This window comes from Halichoerus grypus, chromosome 9, assembly GCF_964656455.1.
Source record: "Halichoerus grypus chromosome 9, mHalGry1.hap1.1, whole genome shotgun sequence".
Taxonomy (NCBI): Eukaryota; Metazoa; Chordata; class Mammalia; order Carnivora; family Phocidae; genus Halichoerus; species Halichoerus grypus.
The window spans coordinates 69,393,324-69,417,999 of record NC_135720.1 but is presented as its reverse complement, the minus strand read 5'-3'; the positions used below and the strand labels follow the sequence as shown (position 1 = coordinate 69,417,999).

The window sequence follows — 24,676 nt, the reverse complement described above, 5'->3', positions numbered from 1 at the left end:
ATTAATAAAATCATGACTGAAAGGGGAGAGATCACAACCAACACCGAAGAAATACAAACTATTATAAGAACATTTTATGAGCAACTATATGCCGACAAATTAGGCAATCTTGAAGAAATGGACGCATTCCTAGAGATGTATAAACTACCACAACTGAAACAGGAAGAAACAGAAAACCTGAACAGACCCATAAACACTAAGGAAATTGAAGCAGTAATCAAAAATCTCCCAAAAAACAAGAGCCCAGGGCCAGATGGCTTCCCAGGGGAATTCTACCAAACATTTAAAGAAGAATTAATATTTTCTTCTGAAGCTGCTTCAAACAATTGAAATAGAAGGAAAACTTCCAAACTCCTTCTATGGGGCCAGCATTACCTTGATCCTAAAACCAGACAAAGACCCCACCAAAAAGGAGAATTCCAGACTAATATCCCTGATGAACATGGATGCAAAAATTCTCACCAAAATACTAGCCAGTAGGATCCAACAGTACATTAAAAGGATTATTCACTACAACCTGGTGGGGTTTATTTCTGGGATGCAAGGGTGGTTCAACATTTGCAAATCAATCAACGTGATAGATCACATTAACAAAAGAGACAAGAACCATATAATCCTCTCAATAGATGCAGAAAAAGCATTTGACAAATTACAGCATCCTTTCTTGATTAAAGCTCTTCTCAGTGTAGGGACAGAGGGTACATACCTCAATATCATAAAAGCCATCTATGAAAAGCCCACAGTGAATATCATCCTCAATGGGGAAAAACTGAGAGCTTTTCCCCTACGGTCAGGAAGACGGCAGGGATGTCCACTATCACCACTGCTGTTCAACATAGTACTAGAAGTCCTACCCACAGCAACCAGACAACAAAAAGAAATAAAAGGCATCCGAATTGGCATAGAAGAAGTCAAACCCTCACTCTTTCCCGATGACACGATACTCTATGTGGAAAACCCAAAAGACTCCACCCCAACACTGCTAGAACTCATACAGGAAATCAGCAAAGTGGCAGGACATAAAATCAATGCACAGAAATCACTTGCATTTCTATACACTAACAATGAGATAGAACGAAGAGAAATTAAGCAATCAATCCCATTTACAATTGCATCCAAAACCATAAGATATCTAGAAAGAAATCTAACCAAAGACGCAAAGGATCTGTATTCAGAAAACTACAGAACACTCGTTAAAGAAATGGAGGAAGACACAAAGAAATGGGAAAACCTTCCATGTTCATGGATTGGAAGAACAAATATTGTTAAAATGTCTATGCTACCTAGAGCAATCTACACATTTAATGCAATCCCTATCAAAATACCATCAATTTTTTCCTAGAGCTGGAATAAATAATCCTGAAATTTGTATGGAACCAGAAAAGACCTCAAATAGCCAGGGGAATGTTGAAAAAGAAAACCAAAACTGGGGGCATCACAATCCCGGACTTCAAGCTATATTGCAAAGCTGTAATCATCAAGACAGTATAGTACTGGCACAAAAACACACACATAGATGAATGGAACAGAATAGGGAACCCAGAAATGGACCCTCACCACTGTGGTCAACTAATCTTCGACAAAGCTGGAAAGAATATCCAGTGGAAAAAAGACAGACTCTTCAATAAATGGTGTTTTGGAAAATTGGACAAACACATGCAGAAGAATGAACCTGGACCATTTCCTTACACCATACACAAAAATAGACACACAATGGATGAAAGACCTAAATGTGAGACAGGAATCCATCAAAATCCTTGAGGAGAACACAGGCAGCAAGCTCTGCTGCAGCAGATTCTTGCTAGACACGTCTCCAAAGGCAAGGGAAGCAAGGGCAAAAATGAACTATTGGAACTTCATCAAGATAAAAAGCTTTTGCACAGGTGACAAAACCAAAAGACAACCAACAGAATGAGAGAAGATATTTGCAAATGCTATATCAGATAAAGGGCTAGTATCCAAAATCTACAAAGAACTTACCAAATTCAACACCCAAAGAACAAATAATTTCGTCAAGAAATGGGCAGAAGGCATGAACAGACACTTCTCCAAAGAAAACATCCAAATGGCCATCAGACACATGAAAAAGTGCTTGACATCACTTAGCATCACTTGGCATCAAGGAAAAACAAATCAAAACCACAATGAGATACCACCTCACTCCAGTCAGAATGGCTAAAATTAACAAGTTGGTGGGAATGCAAGCTGGTACAGCCACTCCGGAAAACGTACGGAGGTTCCTCAAAAAGTTGAAAATAGAGCTATCCTACAACCCAGCAGTTGCACTACTGGGTATTTACCCCAAAGATACAAATGTAGTGTCAGAAGGGGCACCTGCACCCCAATGTTTATAGCAGCAATGTCCACAATAACCAAACTGTGGAAAGAGTCCAGATGTCCATCGACAGATGAATGGATAAAGAAGATGTGGTATATATATATATATACAATGGAATACTACTCAGCCATCAAAATAATGAAATCTTGCCATTTGCAATGACATGGATGGAACTAAAGGGTATTATGCTAAGTGAAATAAGTCAATCAGAGAAAGACAATTACCATATGTTCTTAATGATATGTGGAATTTAAGAAACAGAACAGAGGACCATAGGGGAAGAGAGGAAAAAATAAGCCAAAACCAGAGAGGGAGGCAAACCATAAGAGACTCATAATCATAGCAAACAAACTGCGGGCTGCTAGAGAGGAGAGGGGTGGAGGGACAGGGTAACTGCATGATGGACATTAAGGAGGACACGTGATGTAATGAGCACTGGGTATTATATAGGACTGATGAATCACAGACTATACCTCTGACACCAATAATACACTGTATGTTAATTAACTGAATTAGAATTTTTTTAATTGCTTAAAAAAAATTGCACAATTGTGAAAGGAAAAAAGTATATGGATATGCATTCAAGTGTCTTCCAATTAAAAAAAAAAATCAAATATCCACCAAAAGAGGACTGGTTAAATAAATTACAGAACTATTTCTTAAATTTGCCTGATTAAAATCACTTGGGCGGGGCACCTGGGTGGCTCAGTCGGTTAAGCTTCTGCCTTCGGCTCAGGTCATGATCCCAGGGTCCTGGGATCAAGCTCCTCATCAGGCTCCCTGCTCCACGGGAAGCCTGCTTCTCCCTCTCCCACTCCCTGTGCTTGTGTTCCCTCTCTCGCTGTGTCTCTCTCTGTCAAATAAGTAAATAAAATCTTAAAAAATAAAATAAAGTAAAATCACTTGGGCACTTATTAAACGTACAGATGACTCTGTCCCTGGGAGAGTCTAATTCATTAGGTTGAGGTTGGGTTATGGAGATGGGTCATAGTTTTAAAGAGCATCCACCACAATTTTCACAGTCAAGAGAGTTTGGATACCCCAAACTATGGTGTTTACATATACAATGGTATACCATTCAGACATTTATGTGAGAAAGACATCCAAACCAAATTGCTACGTCGGGGGGAAAAGACAAGTTACAAAACACATGTACCATTTGGTTCTTTTCATACAAAATATTTAACTATACATGTGTGTACATATTTCACCAGAGCACTCATTTTCAACCAAGGCAGAGGTTTCACGATTATTCAGAATCTTATTGGACTATAAAGGAACCCAACTACACTGAAGAATCTATGTTCTGAGTTGCTATTACTAATATGAATGTTACATTCCACAGGAACAGAGGTAAGATTGAACACTCTGTCACAGAGAAAAGTCTGGAATAATGTTCATCAAAATGGTAACAGAAGTTACTCCAATAGTAGGTCTGGTGATTTTTATCAGATTTTTCCTAATATTCTAAAGTATTTTTATTTTTATTTACAATGAACAGGTATTTTCAGAATTGGGAAGAAAGCTGTTTATATGGGAGAAAGTTAAAATATTTTTAATCAAGTAATTTTATGATTATTAAATATATTTTCTGAAATGGGAAAATTCAGGGGCGCCTGGGTGGCTTAGTCGTTAAGCGTCTGCCTTCGGCTCAGGTCATGATCCCAGGGTCCTGGGATCGAGCCCCGCATCAGGCTCCCTGCTCAAGGGAAGCCTGCTTCTCCCTCTCCCACTCCCCCTGCTTGTGTTCCCTCTCTCACTGTCTCTCTGTCAAATAAATAAATAAAATCTTCTAAAAAAAAAAAAATTCTCATCAGGTTTTAAAATTCAAATGTATAAATATAGTGGTCGTTGGGGCGCCTGGTTGGCTCAGTCGTTAAGTATCTGCCTCCGGCTCAGGTCGTGATCCCAGAGTCCTGGGATCGAGCCCCGCATTGGGCTCCCTGCTTAGCAGGAAGTCTGCTTCTCCCTCTCCCACTCCCCCTGCTTGTGTTCCCTCTCTCTCTGTGTCTCTCTCTGTCAAATAAATAAAATCTTTAAAAAAAAAAAAAAAGTATAGTGGTTGCTTTCAAAGGCATGATTCTCTTTAAACAAGAACTATTAGTTCTTACAGCTAAAAAGCCAAGGGGAAATGTGATATGTTGTATCACATAATTAAAATTCAATTGACAAGTAAAACAATAAAATAAAATTAGTCTTTTCAACAAGAATTATTTTTTCAATCACAAAGAGCAAAAAAAAAATTAAAATTTAATTTTGTTCACTTATTCTCATAGCCAAGACAATGATCAAGTGAGAGTAAGTGAAGGTAAGAGATAAATAAAATTTAACATCCTAATAACAAACTGGATTACTTTCTTTATATGTCAATTATACCTCAAAAAAAATCTTTAAAAAACTAGATTATAAGTTTCCTATTGAATTAATAAAAATATACATTTAGGGGAGCCTTAAGTCAGTTAAGTGTCCAACTCCTGATTTTAGCTCAGGTCATGATCTCAGGCTTGTGACACAGAGCCCTGCTTCGGGCTCCACGCTTGACATGGATCCTGCTTAAGATTCTTTGTCTCCCTCTCCTTCTGGCCCCCCTACTAAGAAAAAAAATATACATATATATTTACTTGAAAGAAAAAGAAAAATAGCAGTGTCTAATTTTAAAAAAAACATAAGACTTACCCCATCCAAGAGAGTATTTGATAAGTGTATACGGAGATCTTTACGAAATGGAAATTCCAGATTTGAAACATGAAACACTGAATTATCTCTATCAATCATAAAAACTTCATTTGTGCCATCAATCAACATCATATACCTGTAAATGAAACATTAAAAGGATATATTAACAGTATAATTCAAGTATAGGATCATAAGAAATAAGTTATTTTTCCTTAGACTTACAATAGCCGCACAGAATAATGATCCTGGAGTCCCCCAACCCCAACAATTATCATTCAGATTAAAGTACCACAAATAACAAATACTTTTTTAAAAGAATTTTTTTTCCTATAAAAACACACAGGGTATGGAGAAATCAAAGTTTTTTACGGAGACAATGTGATGTTGAAGTGCAACCTTATGACCCACATTAGGACAAAATAGTACTCTAATTTTTTTTTTTTTAAGATTTTATTTATTTTTTTGACAGAGAGAGACACAGCAAGAGGGAACACAAGCAAGGGGAGTGGGAGAGGGAGAAGTAGGCTTCCAGCCAAGCAGGGAGCCCAATGCGGGGCTCGATCCCAGGGCTCTGGGATCATGACCTGAGCCGAAGGCAGACGCTTAATGACTGAGCCACCCAGGCCCCCCAGTTCTCTAATTTTTATTAGATCTTAAACATCAAAGTTTACAAAACACACATACACTTATATGCAATTATTGACTTTATTAGCCCAACAACTTTATGAATTAGTTATTACTCTCCACTTTGCAGTAGGAAAAAAGAGAAAGTAACTGATTTGCAAACGGCTGGACTTCAAAGTATCCAATGTTCTTTCTACTACACTACAGTTAGCAAAATAGCTAACCCCTCTCTTTGATTCAAGATTATGATATAGCCAGCCGGCGTATATAGCCAGCCGGCGTTGGTGGTATAGTGGTGAGCATAGCTGCCTTCCAAGATTATGATATAGCCAGATTATCACCATTTCAAAACAGTTCTCTTTCATTCCTATAAAATTAAAAATTTTAAAACATATTAAACATTAAACACAAAACATTTTAAACATTTTAAACATTCCTGAGAATTTTTATCAGCCCTTATCTTCTTAGAGCCAATCAATTTATGGGGGGATTTATATACTTTAATATGCATCATTCCCTCAAACGGTCAAGTTACCATCACTGCTTCCCCATCAGTGGATCACCAAGAAAGAAGCTGTACTTCACACTATATATAAAAATAAAATCCAAATGCATTCAAGTTGAAGAAATTACAGATGGATAGGCTATGCTACCAAATGAATAATGGCAAGATTGGGGGTGAAAATGAAGATGATATCCAGGTACCAAAATCTTCAAATGAGAGAAAACTGACAGCAATAAGTAAGAACGTTAAAAGGCATAAGACCCAAAAGAACAGAATTTTATTTCATTAAGTTGTTCTTGCTTGCTGTTCATTTAAAGAGTGGAGGAATAATAGTCTGGATGTACCACTGAAAATGGAAGAGAATGCTGACTGGTCTTGCCCAACCTCATGCCCACAAGGTATTTCAGAAAAAAGAAGCAACAACTGAAAGATGTACCTCAATCAAGTTAAGGCCAGGAGGTAGAAAAATGAAGAGATGGAAGTTAACATAGCAGAGGTTAATGTAACAGAGGATAATTTGTTCCCCATGAACAAGTGTTCTAAATAGCAAATAAACATGTTTAGGAGAGGAGAGAAGAAATGGGAGAGCTGATTAAGGTACAAGAAATGTGTGACAAACAGGTTGAAGAGCAGCAAAGAAGACCAAAAGAGCTTACATCTGGGGACTAAACTGGAAGCATGCTGTTACTAGTGTTTTCAAAATAATTAGTCCCAGCAGGCCTCTGGAGAGAAGGTGGAGAGCTCAGGCCCTTGCTACATACTGCAATAGCAGTAGCCCCAGTAGGTGTGGGTCCTGGAGAGTCAGGTTACACTAGGAAAAATAAAATCAACCTCAGCAGCCTCAGTCTAGAATGACTGTGCCTCTGAGAGACTCCTAGACCAACTCCCAGGTCAGCAGGCTGGCAGGCAACAGAAATACTTAGCTCCCAAAGCATTCCTGCACATGCTTTTCAAAAGCAGCAATTCCTGGTGGATAGGGAGAATCTAGATTTCTTGAAAGAAGTTAGCCTTCCCCTGGATTGTGTTTCAAAGAAAATTTAAATCAACAGAAGGAAAGGTCAAATAAAAAGCAATTGTGATATCATCTGCAAAAATGGTATTGAAGACATAATCCACCATGTTGTTCAAGGACTTAGGCCAGTACTTTGCAAAGCTTAATATTTACTTTATGGCAAAATGAATTAGGGAAACACTACCTTTCTTTTAGAAAGTCAAGATACATGTTAGGAATATTTAAGGTTATGAGAAAACATATAAGAAGTCTCTTTATGACAATAAAATAAACAGCATCCAAATTAGTAAGAAGTAAAACTTTCACTATTTGCAGATGGCATGATACTCTATGTAGAAAACCCAAGAGACTCCACCAAAAAACTACTGAAACTGATCAGTGTACTCTAAAACATTGATGAAAGAAGCAATCTACAGATTTAATACAATGCCTATCAAAATACCAACACCATTTTTCACAGAACTACAATGAATAATCCTAAAAGTTGTATGGAACCACAAAAGACCCCAAATAGCCAAAACATTCTTGAAAAAGAAAAACCTGGAGGCATCACAATTCCATACTTCAAGTCATAGTACAAAGCTGTAGTAATCAAAACAGTATGGTACTGGCACAAAAATAAGACACCTAGATCAAAGGAACAGAACAGAAAACCCAGAAACAAACCCACGATTATATGGTCAATTAATCTTTAACAAAAGAGACAAGAATACGCAATGGGTGAAAGTCTCGTCAACGAAGGTGCTGGGAAAACTGGACAGCTACATGTAAAAGAATGAAACTGGACCACTTTCTTACACCATACACAAAAATAAATTCAAAATTGATGAAAGACCTAAATGTGGACAGGAAACCATCAAAATCCTAGAAGAGAGCAGAAGCAGCAATTTCTCTGACATGGGCCATAGCAACATTTTTCTAGATATGTCTCCTGAGGCAAGGGGGAAAAAGCGAAAATAAACTATTGTGACTACATCAAAATAAAAAGCTTCTGCACAATGAAGCAAACAATCAACAAAACTAAAAGACAACCTACTGAATAGGAGAAGATATTTACAAATGACATATCTGATAAAGGGTTAATATCCAAAATATATAAAGAACTTATACAACTTAACACAAAAAAAATAATCCAATTTAAAAATGGGCAGAAGACTTGGACAGACATTTCTCCAAAGAAGACATACGGATGGCCAACCGACACACAAAAAGATGCTCAAGATCATTCATCATCAGGGAAATGCAAATCAAAACTACAATGAAATATCACCTCACACCTGTCAGAATGGCTAAAATCAACAACACAAGAAACAACAGGTGTTGGCAAGGATATGGAGAAAGGGGAACCCTCTTGCACTGTTGGTGGGAATACAAACTGTGCAGCCGCTCTGGAAAACAGTATGGAGATTCCTCAAAAAATTAAAAATAGAACTAGTCTACAATCCAGTAATGGGTATTTACCCAAAGAATATAAAACCCTAAGCCTAAAGGATGCATGTACCCCAATGTTTACTGAAGAATTATTTACAATAGCCAAATGATGGAAGCAGCCCAAGAGTCCACTGAAACATGAATGGATAAAGAAGATGTGGTGTGTGTGTGACACACACACACACACACACACACACACACACACACACACACCACGGAATAATACTCAGCCATAAAAAAGAATGAAATCTTGCCACTTGCAACAACTTGGATGGAACTAGACAGTATATAATGCTAAGTAAAATAAGTCAGAGAAAAACAAGTATTATGATTTCATTCATATGTGGAATTTAAGAAACAAAACAAACAAAAGGGGCGGGGGGGAGCGAGAGAGAAAGACAAGCCAAGAAACAGACTCTTCACTACAGAGAACAAACGGATGGTTACCAGAGAGAAAGTGGATGAGGGGATGGGTGAAATAGGGGTGGGGATTAAAGAGTACACTTATCTCAATGAACACTGAGTAATGTGTAGAATTGTTGAATCACTATATTGTACACCTGTATGTTAACTACACTGGAATTAAAATAAAAAACTTTTAACAAAAGAAAAAAGAGAAGTCTGTTTATCTTATTTAGCCCATTATCTTTAAACTTAATCCTGATAGTAGTCAGCAGAATTAGTGCTCTACATTCACAATTTGAGAATTATGCCAATACATTTTAAAATTCAGAAAAAAGAAATGGTTTGCCTCTTCTGCTCATATGACAAAAACTGTATTTCCCTTTTCACTGGCTGCTCAGAAGCTCAGAATTAAATATAATGTTGAAATTGAATAAATATTCAATCCCAGGGTATGGCATATTTGTTTTTCCTGTCATAACTGTTAATTTCCTATTCATACTTTAAAACATTATATATATGTGTTATATATATATCTCTTACTATCAGACCTTTCTTTTCACTTCAAGTAGAATATTAAAAGAAAAACTGTCTATGTACACTTACCGTAAACCGATTTTTTTTTAAAGATTTTATTTATTTGATGGGGCGCCTGGGTGGCTCAGATGGTTAAGCGTCTGCCTTCGGCTCAGGTCATGATCCCAGGGTCCTGGGATCGAGCCCCGCATCAGGTTCCCTGCTCGGCGGGAAGCCTGCTTCTCCCTCTCCCTCTCCCACTCTCCCTGCTTGTGTTCCCTCTCTTGCTGTGTCTCTCTCTGTCAAATAAATAAAATCTTAAAAAAAAAAAAAAAAAAGATTTTATTTATTTGAGAGAGAGCATGAGCACGAGCAGGGGGAGGGGTAGAGGGAGAGAGAGAAGCAGACTCTCCACTAATCAGGGAGCCAGATGTGGGGCTTGATCCTAGGACCCTGGGATCATGACCTGGGCCAAAGTCAGACTCTTAACCAACTGAGCCACCCAGGCACCCCTACTGTAAACAGATTTAAAAGACCAAGGAAAAAAAGGCTTTAGAAGATAGAATTCAATATAAAGGATTGCTCATGGGAACACAGCTTGCATCTGCAGAGATACCAAAGAAATTATTTCACAGTTGGTATTCAGGGATTCTTCTGCACATAAATTTTCAGGCTTTGGAACAAAAGTTTCTGGGATATGATTTTTTGGTTTCAACTCCAGTCATTCCAAATCATGTGTTCTTTTGTTATATGGTATCTATGAAAAATAAGAAGCTTTTTCATGTTAGGGAGAGAAGATAAGGAATGTAAAAATATTCCACATCACTCCAAAGTCTCTGAAAGCAGCCAGATGCTTTAAAAAAAAAAAAAGGCAACTATCCCATATACCATTACATGCTGGCAAGACACTAAACAAATACCCCAAATATAGAAAAGTGAAGTATATGACGCTACAGGAGCATACAAAAGGTGTGGAGATCCTTTGGTATTCCAGAGGGAATCTCACGTAGCTGATAGTAACAGCAGGTTATTACCACTTACTGAGCAATGACTATACACAGAGCAGTGTTCAGAGTACTTTACATTAACACATTTAAGCCTTACAGTAACCCTACCATGTAGGTAAAATTTTATCCCCATTTTCCAGATGAGGAAACTGAAACATGTATTAAGTAACTTGCCTAAGGTCATAAAGCTGGCAAAATAACAAAGCTGATATTAAAACCTAGACAACAGCGTATCTCTACAACCTCTACGGTGTACTGCCTCTGGCCCGCATTATGCAGGAGTTAACGGAGCAACTGCTATTGGGTGGAGGGTGAAGGAAAGGCAGGTGGGGGTGCTGACAATCAGAGCTTGGTACAGTCTACCAGGTGCATTATCTTTGAGACAAAAACTGAATGTGCATGTTCTGGCAACTAAAAACACTTCAGAATACTGGAGCATAAAGAGAAAAAGAGGAGGGGCTCCTGGGTGGCTCAGTTGGTTAAGCATCCGACTCTTGATTTTGGGTCAGGTCGTGATCTCAGGTCGTGAGATCAAGCCCTGCGTGGGGCCCCACGCTGGGTTTGGAGCCTGCTTAAGATTCTCTCTCTTCTTCCCCTACCCACCCCTAAGAAAGAGAGAGAGAGAGAGAGAGGAAATGCATGGCTTGAGACTAGAGAAGTAGTTCCAAACTTAGGAATTAATGAAAATCTTTTTTTTTTTTACTTTATTACTAGAAAATGGAAAACCCCTTGAATGAGACAAACAGAAACCATATGGGTAATTCAAGCACTGATTTAATATAGGAACCTGGCTACACAGATACTGAAAAGCTGAAAAGGAAAAAAGGGAAGGCTAAGGAAATCAAGAGATTAATAACTGTAGTAAGTACTACCATCATCAAAGGGCTGGGGGAACAAAATTGGAAGAGGTGCGTTAAGAGAAGCTAGGAGCCTGGAGGAAGGGTATTATGGGGCTATGACTGGAAGAGAATGGGGGAGGTCCATGGAGTTTGGTGTTCAAACCTCTAAGGAGTTGGCACCACATGGCTGATATCTTGGCCTCTAAGAAGAGCCCTGCAACTCAAGTTTGAATCCCTATGGAGGAGGCACAGAGAAGAGGATGTTCAAACTGCTAAGGGGACACAGCCCAGTGGGGGGTGGGTGAGGAAGAGATGCAAGTGGCACTCCATCTATCTAGAATGCACCACCCAGAAGCTGGTACCTGGGAGAGGGAGCAGCAGGGCTGCTCTATCGTTGGCTGCTGGAGGTATAAAGAAACTAGAAACAGAAGTCCTTTCTCTTATCTCCCAAATGCCCCCCAAGGGTCCCAGTGGTAAAACCCAACAGGAAGCAAGCTGGCAAGGGAGAAATGCAGTTTGCAGAGCCCCGGGGTCCCATTATGGTTTAAAAGGGTAGACCAGAGTTGAGAATAGGTAAATAAAAGGCAGACCGCTGAAAGGCTTTTAGCAGAAAAAAGCATAATCTGACCCCCATTTTTTAAAGTTCACTCCCACATAATGTACACTTCTACAGAGTAAGAACCAATGGGTAGACCAGAGATATTATGAAGCTTCTGTTGTATACTAAGTAGGACCACAAGTGGCAAAGATTACTCAGAGGTAAGTGGATAAACTCAAGGCATTCTAAGAGGCAGACTGACAGGACAATATGCTATTGATTAGACAGGGGCTGAAGGAGTTACTTATGCCTCTGGCATAAGTAACTGGGTGTACCTTATTTACTGAGCCATGAAGCATTTATGGAGGAAGGAGTAACTGGTTTGGCTTGGCAGAAGTGAAAGATAATCGGGGCGCCTGGGTGGCTCAGTCGTTAAGCGTCTGCCTTCGGCTCAGGTCATGATCCCAGGGTCCTGGGACTGAGCCCCGCATCGGGCGCCCTGCTCCGCGGGAAGCCTGCTTCTCCCTCTCCCACTCCCCCTGCTTGTGTTCCCTCTCTCACTGTGTGTCTCTCTCTGTCAAATAAATAAAAAAAATCTTAAAAAAAAAAAAAAAAGAAGTGACAGATATCATGTTTTAAATATGGATACGGAAATTTTCATTTCCACTTTGAAAATGGAAAGGCCTCTCCTGGCAACCAGGTTAGAGATAGGCTCAGGTTCTAAACCAGACAATCAAATGTTCCCTTCCCAAAACTTTTAAGTTCAGTGAGTAACAGAGAGGCATAGGAATAGCTGAAAAATTATTCAGAGCAACAGCAGAGTCACTGTCAGCAAGTGTCAGTGGTGGCTTCCTACTCAAAGTGTTCCTGTGCCTGATCTTGGCTCTGGTCCTTGGTACCTGGCTGCCCTTGATTCCTACCCATTTTCCCAGACTGGTTCTCCTAAGAGCCTTCCAATTTATTGCTTTCCTTAAATTAGCCAAAGTTGATTTCTACTGCCTTCAGTCAATGTAATACTAATAGATATGCTGGGTTTTTTTTTTTTTTTCCTTTTTGCCCACTGTATAACAGGTAAATTCAAGTAATTTAAATGTGTCTATGATGTAACCTCACTGTTATGTTCCCCAACATACCCTCAATACCAAGGGTTACATGATACTAGCTCTTTACATAATAATTTCATGCCAAGAGACATGCCATCTATTTCCTGTCCTTCAACAGAGATAAGTATATAACATTAAGCCCAGAGTTTACTTTCCCTTTTTATCTTTTCTCTCATAAGAACGCATGGCCAAACCTCTATACCAGCTATATTCCCTCTCATCTCTATTACCAAAAGAATTGGCACGCAAGTACCTGAAACCTAATTCTCAAGGTTGTAAAACTATACAGAATAAATTCAGGTATACTAAAATTTCTTACAAAGAAAATTCAGTTTAGAGCCACTTCCCCAGATACAATTATAAACCTGCCTGACATAAGAGCAGGTGGTCAGCCTCTGCCCTCTACCCACCAACACCTATCACACCTTATTCTAAAAACAATACAAGAACAGCTGACTTGCCAAGCACCAGCTTTTTTCCTTCCCCATGGGGGCTTATGCACACTTTGCCTTTTTCTCTCACTAGCTCACCACTCAGTAAATTTTATCTATGGTAATCTCTTTTGCAAAGTATATCCATGTCTCCTTTAACCCAATTTTTTTCTGTTTTTTTCAACTCTTAAAAAAAAATTATACTACATCTATTTTACCATTTTTTAAAATAAAAAGACATTTTTCCTCTTTCTCAACTCATTCACTTAGTTCCATTAATGAGCCTAAGAAAACTCTGATCAAGGCTAGTGACACATCTGTATCAAGCAAAATTAAAAAGTCATTAAGATTTTAATCCACCTACACAAAATAATCATTATCACAGAGTCCCCTTCACAATCTCCATCATACTCTCACTCTCTTCCTCTTCCTGTAAAAGCAAATCAGTTTTCCCCAACAGAATTTTTAAACTAGTCAAAATAGTGTTTTTTATAAACTTCCTGCATTTGTTCCAATTATAGTTTGGTTAGTTACCAGTGTTGGAACAGTACCTTTTGTCATTTTTCACAGCTGACATGCACAGTAATGTAGCTACCTTAGTAATCAAGCAAACTTTATAGTCTAGGCTGGCAACCCAACTGCCATTTAGACTAGAATTCTACAGAAACACAGCCTGAAGTATACCAAAATAAGTTCAGGAATCTCAGAGAGAGACTTCAGATGAGTTTAGGAATCACTGTTCCCATCACTTTCACAAAAGCAACAATACTTGATGATAAAACAATGTAATCCTACACATGAACTTTACTTACAAATTAATAGCTATTTACCTGTTTTATGTGACAAAATTTGTATTTCAACCCTTGAAAAGAAAAACTATTTGAAAGACAAATGCAGCTTTACCTTATTTCACCTTCCAGAAATTCAAAGAAATCACATTAAGGTCATTCTTATTTTCACATTAACAAATTAAAGAGAACACACACACATACAGTAACACCACCACCACGAACACCTAACCTTTTTAAAATTTCTCTTAACAGTCACTGAAATGAAGACACAGTTCAATATATTCTCTTCATCAAAAACTCAAAATTTTCATTCAGCATTATAAAAGATTCCAACCCAACAAGTAATTTTATTTTGATTTATTGATTCTATAAGCACAGCAGTCTTCTTCAAAAGGATTAGCTCTTTTTTAAATCCTCATATCACATCAATTTAAGGCCATGAAACAGATGTGATTAAGGTTTTGTGGTCTTAAATTCACTTTAAGCCCACAGCTTCATTCTATTGTGATCACTTACATACGCACAACAATAATTAAAGAGACAACATGTATTATTTAATTTTAAACTGCAAAGCCCATTCACTTCCCCACCAATTTAATTGTCAAATTTGTCTAACCAGCCTTTGATCTTAGAATGTCAATTGTATATTAAATGGCAAGCCGGCAGCATGCCAATGAACATTTGAACAACTCCCCAACATTTAAATGTCTTCTACCTAAGCATAGCCATCTTTGTTTTATATGTTGTTTATACAGCAAATTTTCTACTATGTTCTGTTCATCTACTTTTTTTTGTTTAAGCTCGGTACTTGGTAAAACTTAGTCTATGGAAAAATCATCAAACGACTCTTTTTTTTTTCAATTTAGGTAATTCATCACAAGTAAATCTTGAAGACCTGAGGCTATCTACCATTAAAAAAAAAAAATCACAGATTCTCCAAGCTTTCTCATTAAAATATGTGTGCTTATTTCTATTAACAGATATTAATAATTTTCAAATATAGATGTTTCTGTTTCAAGACACCCCCTTCAACCAGCAAGATTTAGAGTGTTGTGCAAAGCTTAAAAATCAACACTATAAAAGTTTGGAAAGGTGTAAAGCCCACTGTCAGTTTCTAAATTCCTCCCTCCCATTCCACAGAATTAATGATATGTAATACAAATAATCAAGTGTATAATAAGATATAGAGCAAATGTGTTGGACCCAACAATTAAAAATATAATTTAATCTGCTTACTTTGTTTACACATGTCAATGGTCAAATGTTATCATTATGGGCTTTGGGAAGGCTATATTACCAGACTCAACAGTGCTTGCTATCTAGATCCCTAAAAAAACAGGCAGACATATTAGAAACAAAAATCTCATCAAATATTATGATTCTAACTGTCCAACTCCTAAGCATATGCTTTAACTTTAGATTTGCAACTTCTTTATCCCTTTCTCATTTTGCCACCTTGTACTGCTCAGAAATTTGTGCATGCCTATTTCTAAGCCTATGTATTGTACTACTATACCATCTTCTCCTAAAATACATGGGAGTCTACTATGATAGTTAAGAACATGCATCCCAGACAGACTCTTCTTAGCTCTGTGATTTTGCACAAATCACTTGACTACTCTAAGACTCAATTTCCTCATCAAAAGTCTCTACCTCTCAAGGTACTTGAAAGAATTAAGTGAAGTAGTACACCCATGTTCATTTCATCGCAGCATTATTCACAACTGCTAAACTGTGTAAGCAACCCAAGTGTCCACTGACAGATGAATGGATAAGAAAATGTGGTACAGGGCGCCTGGGTGGCTCAGTCGGTTAAGCATCTGCCTTCGGCTCAGGTCATGATCCCAGGGTCCTGGGATCGAGTCCCACATCGGGCTCCCTGCTCAGCAGGGAGTCTGCTTCTCACTCTCCCTCTAGCCCTCTCCCCTGCTTGTGCTCTCTCTCGCTCTCTCTCACGCTCTCTCTCAAATAAAATAAATAAATGAATGAATAAATAAAATCTTAAAAAAAAGAAAAAAAATGTGGTATACAGTGGAATATTATTTACCCTTTAAAAAGTAAATTCTCACATATGATACAATACAAAAAAACCTCAAGAACATTATGCTAAGAATATAAGTCAATCACAAAAAGACAAAATAATGCATGACTCCACTTATATGAGGTACCTAGAGTGATAAAAATCAGAGAAACAGAAAGTAGAATGGTGGTTGTTAGGCGCTGGGGGAAGAGGGGAATGGAAAACTATCATTTAATGGATATAGAGTTTTAGTTTTGCATGATGAAAAGAGTTCTAGAGAGGAAAGGTAGTGATGTTTGCACACATTATGAATGTGGTTAAGATGGTAAATTTTATGTTATATATACTTTACAACAATAAAAATAATTGAAAAAGAGAAAGAACTAGGGTGCCTAGTTGGCTCAGTTGGTTAAGCATCTGCCTTTAGCTCCGTCATGATCCCAGGGTCCTGGGATCCAGCCCCGCATCCAGCTCTGCTCGGCAGGGAGTCTTCTTGTCCCTCTCCCTCTGCTCCTCCCCTGCCCCGCTCGTGCACACATTCTCTCTTTCTTCCAAATAAATAAATAAAATCTTAAGGAAAAGAAAAAGAGAAAGAATTTTAAGCAAGTTACCACATGAAGGGTTCAGAACAGTGCCTGGCACATGATAATAAAATGTCAGCTATTGAGGCACCTGGATAACCAAGTCGGTTAAGCATCCAACTCTTGGTTTCAGCTCAGGTTATGATCTCAGGGTTCTGAGATCAAGCCCCACGTTGGGCTCTGCCATCAGCATGGAGTCTGCTTAAGATTCTCTCTCTCTCTCCATTTCCCTCTGCCCCTCCCCCTGCTTGCGTGTTCTCTCTCTAAAATAAATAAAATCTTTTTCTTTAAATGTCAGCTACTGTTACTATATTATATCTAAGGAAATATAGTACTTAAAGCTGGATATTATTATTATAAATACTACAACTAGTATTTTACACACTCGAAAAAAGAATTGAGGTTATTGACAAAACAATCCTTGGATAAAACAGAAAGGATTAGTTTAAAAACTTTGTAGACAGGAAAGAAGACAACCCTTCCAAGGAGAGAAGAGAGAAATGAATAAACACACAACTTTTGAAATGTAGAAGAATAAACCATAGGTTACCCACAGTCCACAAACTCAAGCTTATCAGTGTATTTACACAAAGGCAGACAGCAACTACAATAAATAGTTACTTAATTCATTTTTCCATGAATAGGTGTCACCCAGTTTTGTAAAACCAGAAGCTGTACTACTTGAGTGAGCAATAACTCAAAACAGAACTCAAATTAAAAAACTTAAATCAGGTGGATCTCTCAATCTACCTAGGAACTTGTTTTCTAAACACTAGAATGATAAAAACAAACCTGGGCCTAAAATACTCCACTGGGGCGCCTGGGTGACTCAGTTGGTTAAGCAACTGCCTTCGGCTCAGGTCATGATCCTGGAGTCCTGGGATCGAGTCCCGCATCGGGCTCCCTGCTGAGCGGGGAGTCTGTTTCTCCCTCTGACCCTCCCCCCTCTCATGCTCTCTCTATCTCATTCTCTCTCTCAAATAAATAAATAAAATCTTTAAAAAAAAAATAAATAAAAAATAAAAATAAAATAAAATACTCCACTGTATTTAAACAGCCTCATAAGATTTACTGACAATAATGGTACATATAAATATACAATAACTCCAAAAGCTATGGTATGTAATAGAAAATTATCATGTTTTGATTCTACAGTCTAGCTCATTAAAATGAAAATTAGTAACAGCATAAATTAAAATTATAATTAAACCTACCTAGGTTCATATTTCCCTTACCAATGCCCCCCCACAAAAAACATAATTATCATAAAATAAGAGCTGACTGATAAAGTTCCCTCCTATGTACAATTTACAAAATCAACTAATTAACAAAGTTTAGGTAAATTCAACAAGTAGAATATCAAAGCGTAACTTTCAACTAGTGAAAAAACTATCAAATCTGGACTAATTTATTTACTACCAGCAATATGCATCTTACTAATTGCCACTTCAGTGGACTAGAGTACGCTCCCTCCTCCTTTCCACCAAACTACCAAGAATTAGAAAATTATGGAATCTTAAAGGGGTGCAAGGGTTCTTACATCGTCCCACTTCACCCAAGTACAGGTGCACATATGTGAGCACACATACACATTTACCCCACCTCCAGCCCTGCAACAATCCTAATAGCACTTAAGGCATAAGAAAAACCAGGCTGGATTCAAATGAAAGTAAAAACAAAAAGTATTCATACAGACACTACCATCTTATCTGGTTATATTACCTCTCCAGTTCATGTATGTCTGAAAATAAAGTACACAATAATAGTCACTTTACATAAACAGAAACATGATTTATCCTTCTATAGCAAGACACTTCTACCTCAAGAACTAGATTTGAATTTAATATAGATATTTTTAATACCATCTAAGTTCACTTAAATTTGTTTCTCAATGGTCACCTAAAGTCCAAAATGTAAGCACTCCAAAACAGTAAGTGGACACAAACATAGCTGAAAAAATCAATTTCTTCAAATCCTCAAAAGCGATATAGTTAAAAGACAAAATCTCATGATACATCTTAAAGATTCAAGATGAATAAAGTTGGCTACTTACTAAAAATGAGCTGCCATTTAATTAGGAGGAAAAGAGGGTTTTCTCCTGGTTTTTAAGTGTTTCCTACACTAAGAAATATGACTTTTTTGTCACATTAAAAAATAAAAGCCCACCAACTGCTAATGAGGTATGGGTTGTTGAATACCCTGAGAAAATGGAGTAGAGTCTGGCTACTTAACGTGTGGTCCTTAGACTAGTAGCACTGGCATTGCCTGGGAACTTGTTAAAGATGCAGAATCTGGGGCCTCACCCCAGACTTACCTAATCAGAATTTACATTTTAACAAGATCCCCAGGTGATTCATATGCACACTGAATGATGAAAAACGATGGATTAAAGAACCTCTAACCACCCTCAACACTCAAATTGCAAATGAAAATAGAAAAGCCAAACAGTGTGTCACTCAAAGCCCTTGTTTCTTTGTTGATCTTCTGCTTACATGATCTGTCCATTGCTGTGAGTGGGGTGTTAAAGTCCCCTATTACTAATGTATTATTATCAATATGTTTCTTTACTTTGGTTATTAATTGGTTTATATAACTGGCTGCTCCCACGGGGGCATAGATATTCAAAATTGTTAGATCCTCTTGCTGGATAGACCCTTTAAGTATGACATAGTGTCCCTCTACATCTCTTACTACAGTCTTTCGTTTAAAATCTAATTTGTCTGATATAAGGATTGCTACCTCAGCTCTCCTTTGAGGTCCATTAGTGTGGTAAATGGTTCTCCAACCCCTCACTTTCAGTCTGGAGGGTCTTTAGGTTTAAATGAGTCTCTTGTAGACAGCATATGGATGGTTCTTGCTTTTTTATCCAATCTGATACCCTGCGTCTTTTGGTTGGAGCATTCAGCCCATTTACATTCAGAGTAACTACTGAAAGATATGAATTTAGTGCCATTGCATTGCCTGTAAAGTCCCTGTTTCTGTAGATTGTCTCTGTTACTTTCTGATCTAGGTTACTCTTGGGGTCTCTCTTCGCTTACGGAATCCCCCTTAGTATTTCCTGCAGGGCTGGCTTGGTGGTCACATATTCTTTCAGTTTCTATCTGTCCTGTAAGCTCTTTATCTCTCCTTCTATTCTGAATGACAGCCTTGCTGGATAAAGTATTCTTAGCTGCATGTTCTTCTCATTTAGTACCCTGAATATATTTTGCCAGCCCTTTCTGACCTGCCACGTTTCTGCGGATAGGTCTGATGTTATTCTGATGCTCCTCTCTCTGTACGTAAGGAACCTCCTCTCCCTAGCTGCTCTCAGGATAGCTTCTTTGGCTCTAAGATTTGCAAGCTTCACTATTATATGTCGGGGTGTTGATCTATTTTTGATATTGGGAGGGGTCCTCTCTGCCTCCTGGACATGAATGCTTGCTTCCTTCCCCAGATTAGGGAAGTTCCCAGCCATGATTTGCTCAAATATACCTTCTAGCCCTCTCTCTCTCTCCACCCCCTCTGGGATCCCGATAATTCTGACACTGTTTCGCTTCAAGGCATCATTAAATTCTCGAAGCCTTTCTTCATGGGCTATTAGTTGTCTTTCTCTCTTTTCCTCAACTTCCTTCCTTTCCATCAGCCTGTCCTCTAGATCACTTATTCTCTCTTATGCCTCATTGACCCTAGCTGTTAGAGCATCCAATTTAGACTGCATCTCATTCATAGCATTTTTAAGTTCAGCCTGATTAGATCTCATTTCTGCCTTTAGAGATTCTGTATTGTCATTTATGCTATTTTCAAGCCTAGCTAATAACTTTTTAATTGCTATCCTGAATTCCATCTCTGACATCTTACTTATATCCATATCGATTAGCTCTGTGGCAGAGAACATTGCCTCTGGTTCTTTCCTTTGTGGTGAAATGGGCAGAAGACATGAACAGACATGTCTCCAAAGAAGACACAAATGGCCAACAGACACATGAAAAAAAAATGGTCTGCATCACTTGCCATCAGGGAAATACAAATCAAAACCACAATGAGATACCACCTTACACCAGTTAGAATGGCTAAAATTAACAAGGCAGGGAACAACAAACGTTGGCAAGGATGTGGAGAAAGGGGAACCTGCTTACACTGTTGGTGAGAATGCAAGCTGGTACAGCCACTCTGGAAAACAGGGTGGAGGTTCCTCAAGAAGTTAAAAATAGAGCTACCCTATGACCAGCAATTGCACTACTGGGTATTTACCCCAAAGATACAGATGTAGTGAAAAGAAGGGGCACATGCACCCCAATGTTCATAGCAGCAATGTGCACAACAGTCAAACTGTGGAAGGAGCCAAGATGTCCTTCAACAGATGAATGGATAAAGAAGATGTGGTTCATATAAACAATGGAATATTACATCAGAAAGGATGAATACCTACCATTTGCATCAACATGGATGGAACTGGAGGGTATTATGCTAAGTGAAGTAAGTCAAGCAGAGAAAGACAATTATCATATGATTTCACTTATATGTGGAATATAAGGAATAGGGCAGAGGATCATAGGGACAGGGAGGGAAAACTGAATGGCAAGAAATCAGAGAGGGAGACAAACCATGAGAGACTCTCAACTCTGGGAAACAAATTGAGGGTTGTGGAAAGGGAGGTGGTTCAGGGATGGGGTAACTGGGTGATGGGCATTAAGGAGGGCACGTGATATAATGAGCGCTGGATGTTATACGCAACTAATCAATCACTGAACATTATATCAAAAACTAATGATGTACTATATGTTGGCCAATTGAATTTAAAAAAAAAAAAAAGAAAAGCCAAACAGATAAAATCAAACAAAAAGATTAAAAATTTTTTAAAACATGGAGAAAAGGAGCTTTCACGAAAGCACCTGTCCAAAAGTTACAAATAGATTTTTCCTCTCTTCTTAGCTATAGAAATATTCTTATTTTAATGTTAACTCAAGTAAAAGGGACAAAGAAGAGTATGAAAGAGAAGAAAAAGAAGACTATGCAAGATCACAAGTTAGTCCCAATCACAGTCCTCTAGTTTTCACATTTTATATTATGCAACTTTTGAAACTAACTATTGTCCAGACTAAATGAATGCTAATATAATCTACTTTTAGTAAAAGCTTTTACTGAGTCCCAAAAAAGTTCACCTAACAGCCCTTGAATAATAACTGAAAATAGGAAATAAAATGTTGGGGGGATGACTGGGGGGAAGATTACTATAGGGTCTTCCAGTGCCCCCTGCAGGATAACCCCTTGGGGATATCTTGGTAAGGTCAGCTGTGACATCACCCCCTTTCTTTTATTCTTCCACTCATCAAAGTTTAGTCTGCTTTCCCTTCCACAGCAAATGTTCATTTCCCTGTCTTCTAAATCACTATGGAAAACACTCTTGCCACTCTCTATTTCAAACACAGCTCTTTTAAGTCCCTCAAAGGCCACTGGGCTAACCAATGGACTCAGCAATTCCAGGTGGCCTTAAACTTCAAGAAGACTGAGATACAGGAGATAAAGGCTCCCCTACCTTACAAATTCCTAAGAATAATTCAAGAAGTAGGAGTTGACATTAAGGCAAAATTTAAATCAGAGATTCAAGGCTTAGCAATCATTAAAACTCTGACATGTTTAAAAATATAAAGAAAAGGTTTAACCCAGGTACCAGTAGTAACAATTCTCTTCCTTTGGTCTAAGCACCTACCTGCCCAGTGACCAGAAGTTACATAGATTCTGGATTTATCACCAATTATTAGTCGGCACTGTCCAGCTCAGGCTGTTTCCCTCCTCTTGCCCATATTACTCAACCTTCAGTAGTCATCCTCCTCTTACTAACTCCTACGTTCCTATGCCATGTCATTTACATGCAATTATATTTCATATTGTGCTCTCATGCATTCCCATGTTAATAGAGCAATTAGAGTTTGACCCATTTAAGGGCATGAACCAGGTCTTTTTTTTTTTTTAAATGGGCTCCCTGCTCAGTGGGGAGCCTGCTTCTCCTTCTCCCTCTCCTTCTGCTGCTCTCCCTGCTTGTGCTCTCTCGCTCTCTCTCTCAAATAAATAAATAAATAAATAAAATATTTTTTTAAAAAGATGTTATTTTTAAGTAATCTTTGTACCCAACGTGAGGCTCAAACTCACAACCCCGAGCTCAAGAGGCATAAGCTCTAGTGACTGAGCCAGCCAGGCACCCCATGACCAGGTCTTAAATTTTCTTTTTTTAAATATGTACAAACTAATTTTCCTCTCAAAATTTTGTCACTGAAAGTGACCACACATTTAAATATTTTATTTGGTAGCTCCAAGTATTTGGTCAGAACAATTACCATTTAAAATATGTCAAAAATTAGGAACTGTCTTTAAAGCAAGCAACATCTTCTTTTTATTTTCATATTATTTCTACTAGAACAATGAATATTTTGTTATTTATTTTAGCAAAAGAGAAAGACGTAATCTATAATGCTTTTACTTTCAACACACATATTATACTTTACCATAAAGATCCTCAAGTATTTATTTTAAATTTATAAATGGGCTAATAGCACAACTAAGGTATTTTTAAGAAAGACATGCTCATAGAGGAAATGTAATAAGTAAAATTATATCTAAGTGCACCAGTTGTTCTAAATTATTTTTAATTTCTTCATTTATTAGTAAATAATGCTTAATGGATCCCACTATTAGAAATTAACTGGCTTTTATGTTCACATAAAAGTACCAGGAGATATTCTAGATGCACCGATCTCAACAGCCAAATACTAAATACAAGAAGCTAAATACTAAGGCTACAAAAATAAATATAATAAAGACTCACATTATTAAGGCAACTACCAAGGCCAGATCACAGAGTAGACTCACTGTGCAGTTGCCTGAAGTTATAATTTAAGCAGCAATTTTATTTGTTATTGTTATTTACTGTACTCTGTACCTCTAGCCACAAGTTTATATCATTAGGCTAATATAAGACATAAAAGGCTTAAATGCCATTCTAAATAATTCATGAGGAGACAAAATTTGGTTCTCTGCCCATGCAAAAGTATTGTAAAAATTAAATTTTCTAAATTCCAAAATGTTGCTAAAATAAAATTTGTCCAAGAAAGCTCACCTGCCAGCAAAAATATCAGCAACAGCAGCAACATTAGAGCTGGGCTGAGAGCCAGAGACGTGGTGTACTAGGATGGGTTGCCTATAAAATCTTCAAATCAGACTTCACAATTTTAAAAAGAGCTGTCAGCATTACTCATTTTCAATTTCTTTAACTAGTTCACAGATACTAATGCAAACTTTTGGAAACCAAATTACCAGAAACACGCAAAAACTGAATATAGTTCCCCAAGGAACTAAAAATACTATATATGATTTTTAAAGGAAAAAAACACATGGTCATAGAAATTTCTTCCCTAAAATATAATTAGAGCACAAATGTCAAAAGCACTATTCTTCATATACCACACACAAGTCAAATGACTTTTCTATCCTCGGACAATAAATTTCATTACCTAAAATTAAGAAAGGAGTTGTATTCCAGCATAAGTTTTTCTATTAGACTCCTTTGATCCCAACACAGACAACTGAGAGCAAAAAGCCCACATGAAATAAAAGAAAATCTTCACATCATTCTTTTACTCTCTGGGATTCCTACATAAAAATACTGCAGTTTTCTGAAGCAGACAAAATACTTTCAGGGATTTTAATATGGTTTAATCTTATTTACAAAAATACTTCCAAAATGACACTACACAGTCACCTACAAATATAATATAGATGCAATGCACAAAAGAATATGTCAACATCATCAAAACTACTATGCTTTCAATATTTTTGTATATGTGAACCCCCTAATCCTTACTAAATTCTTAATAATCCCAAACTAA

At 37.6% G+C, this 24,676-nt stretch overlaps 1 protein-coding gene across 2 annotated transcripts in view; it reads right to left on the bottom strand.

Annotated features, from left to right (window-relative positions):
- The window catches only part of RNGTT (RNA guanylyltransferase and 5'-phosphatase), a 369,854-nt gene that overhangs the window by 230,025 nt on the left and 115,153 nt on the right, over positions 1-24,676 (bottom strand). For both annotated transcript variants that reach the window (XM_078055013.1, XM_036065178.2), the window contains one exon: positions 5,015-5,150. In XM_078055013.1, coding sequence (XP_077911139.1) covers positions 5,015-5,150 — 136 coding nt within the window. The remainder of the gene's footprint in view (positions 1-5,014; positions 5,151-24,676) is intronic.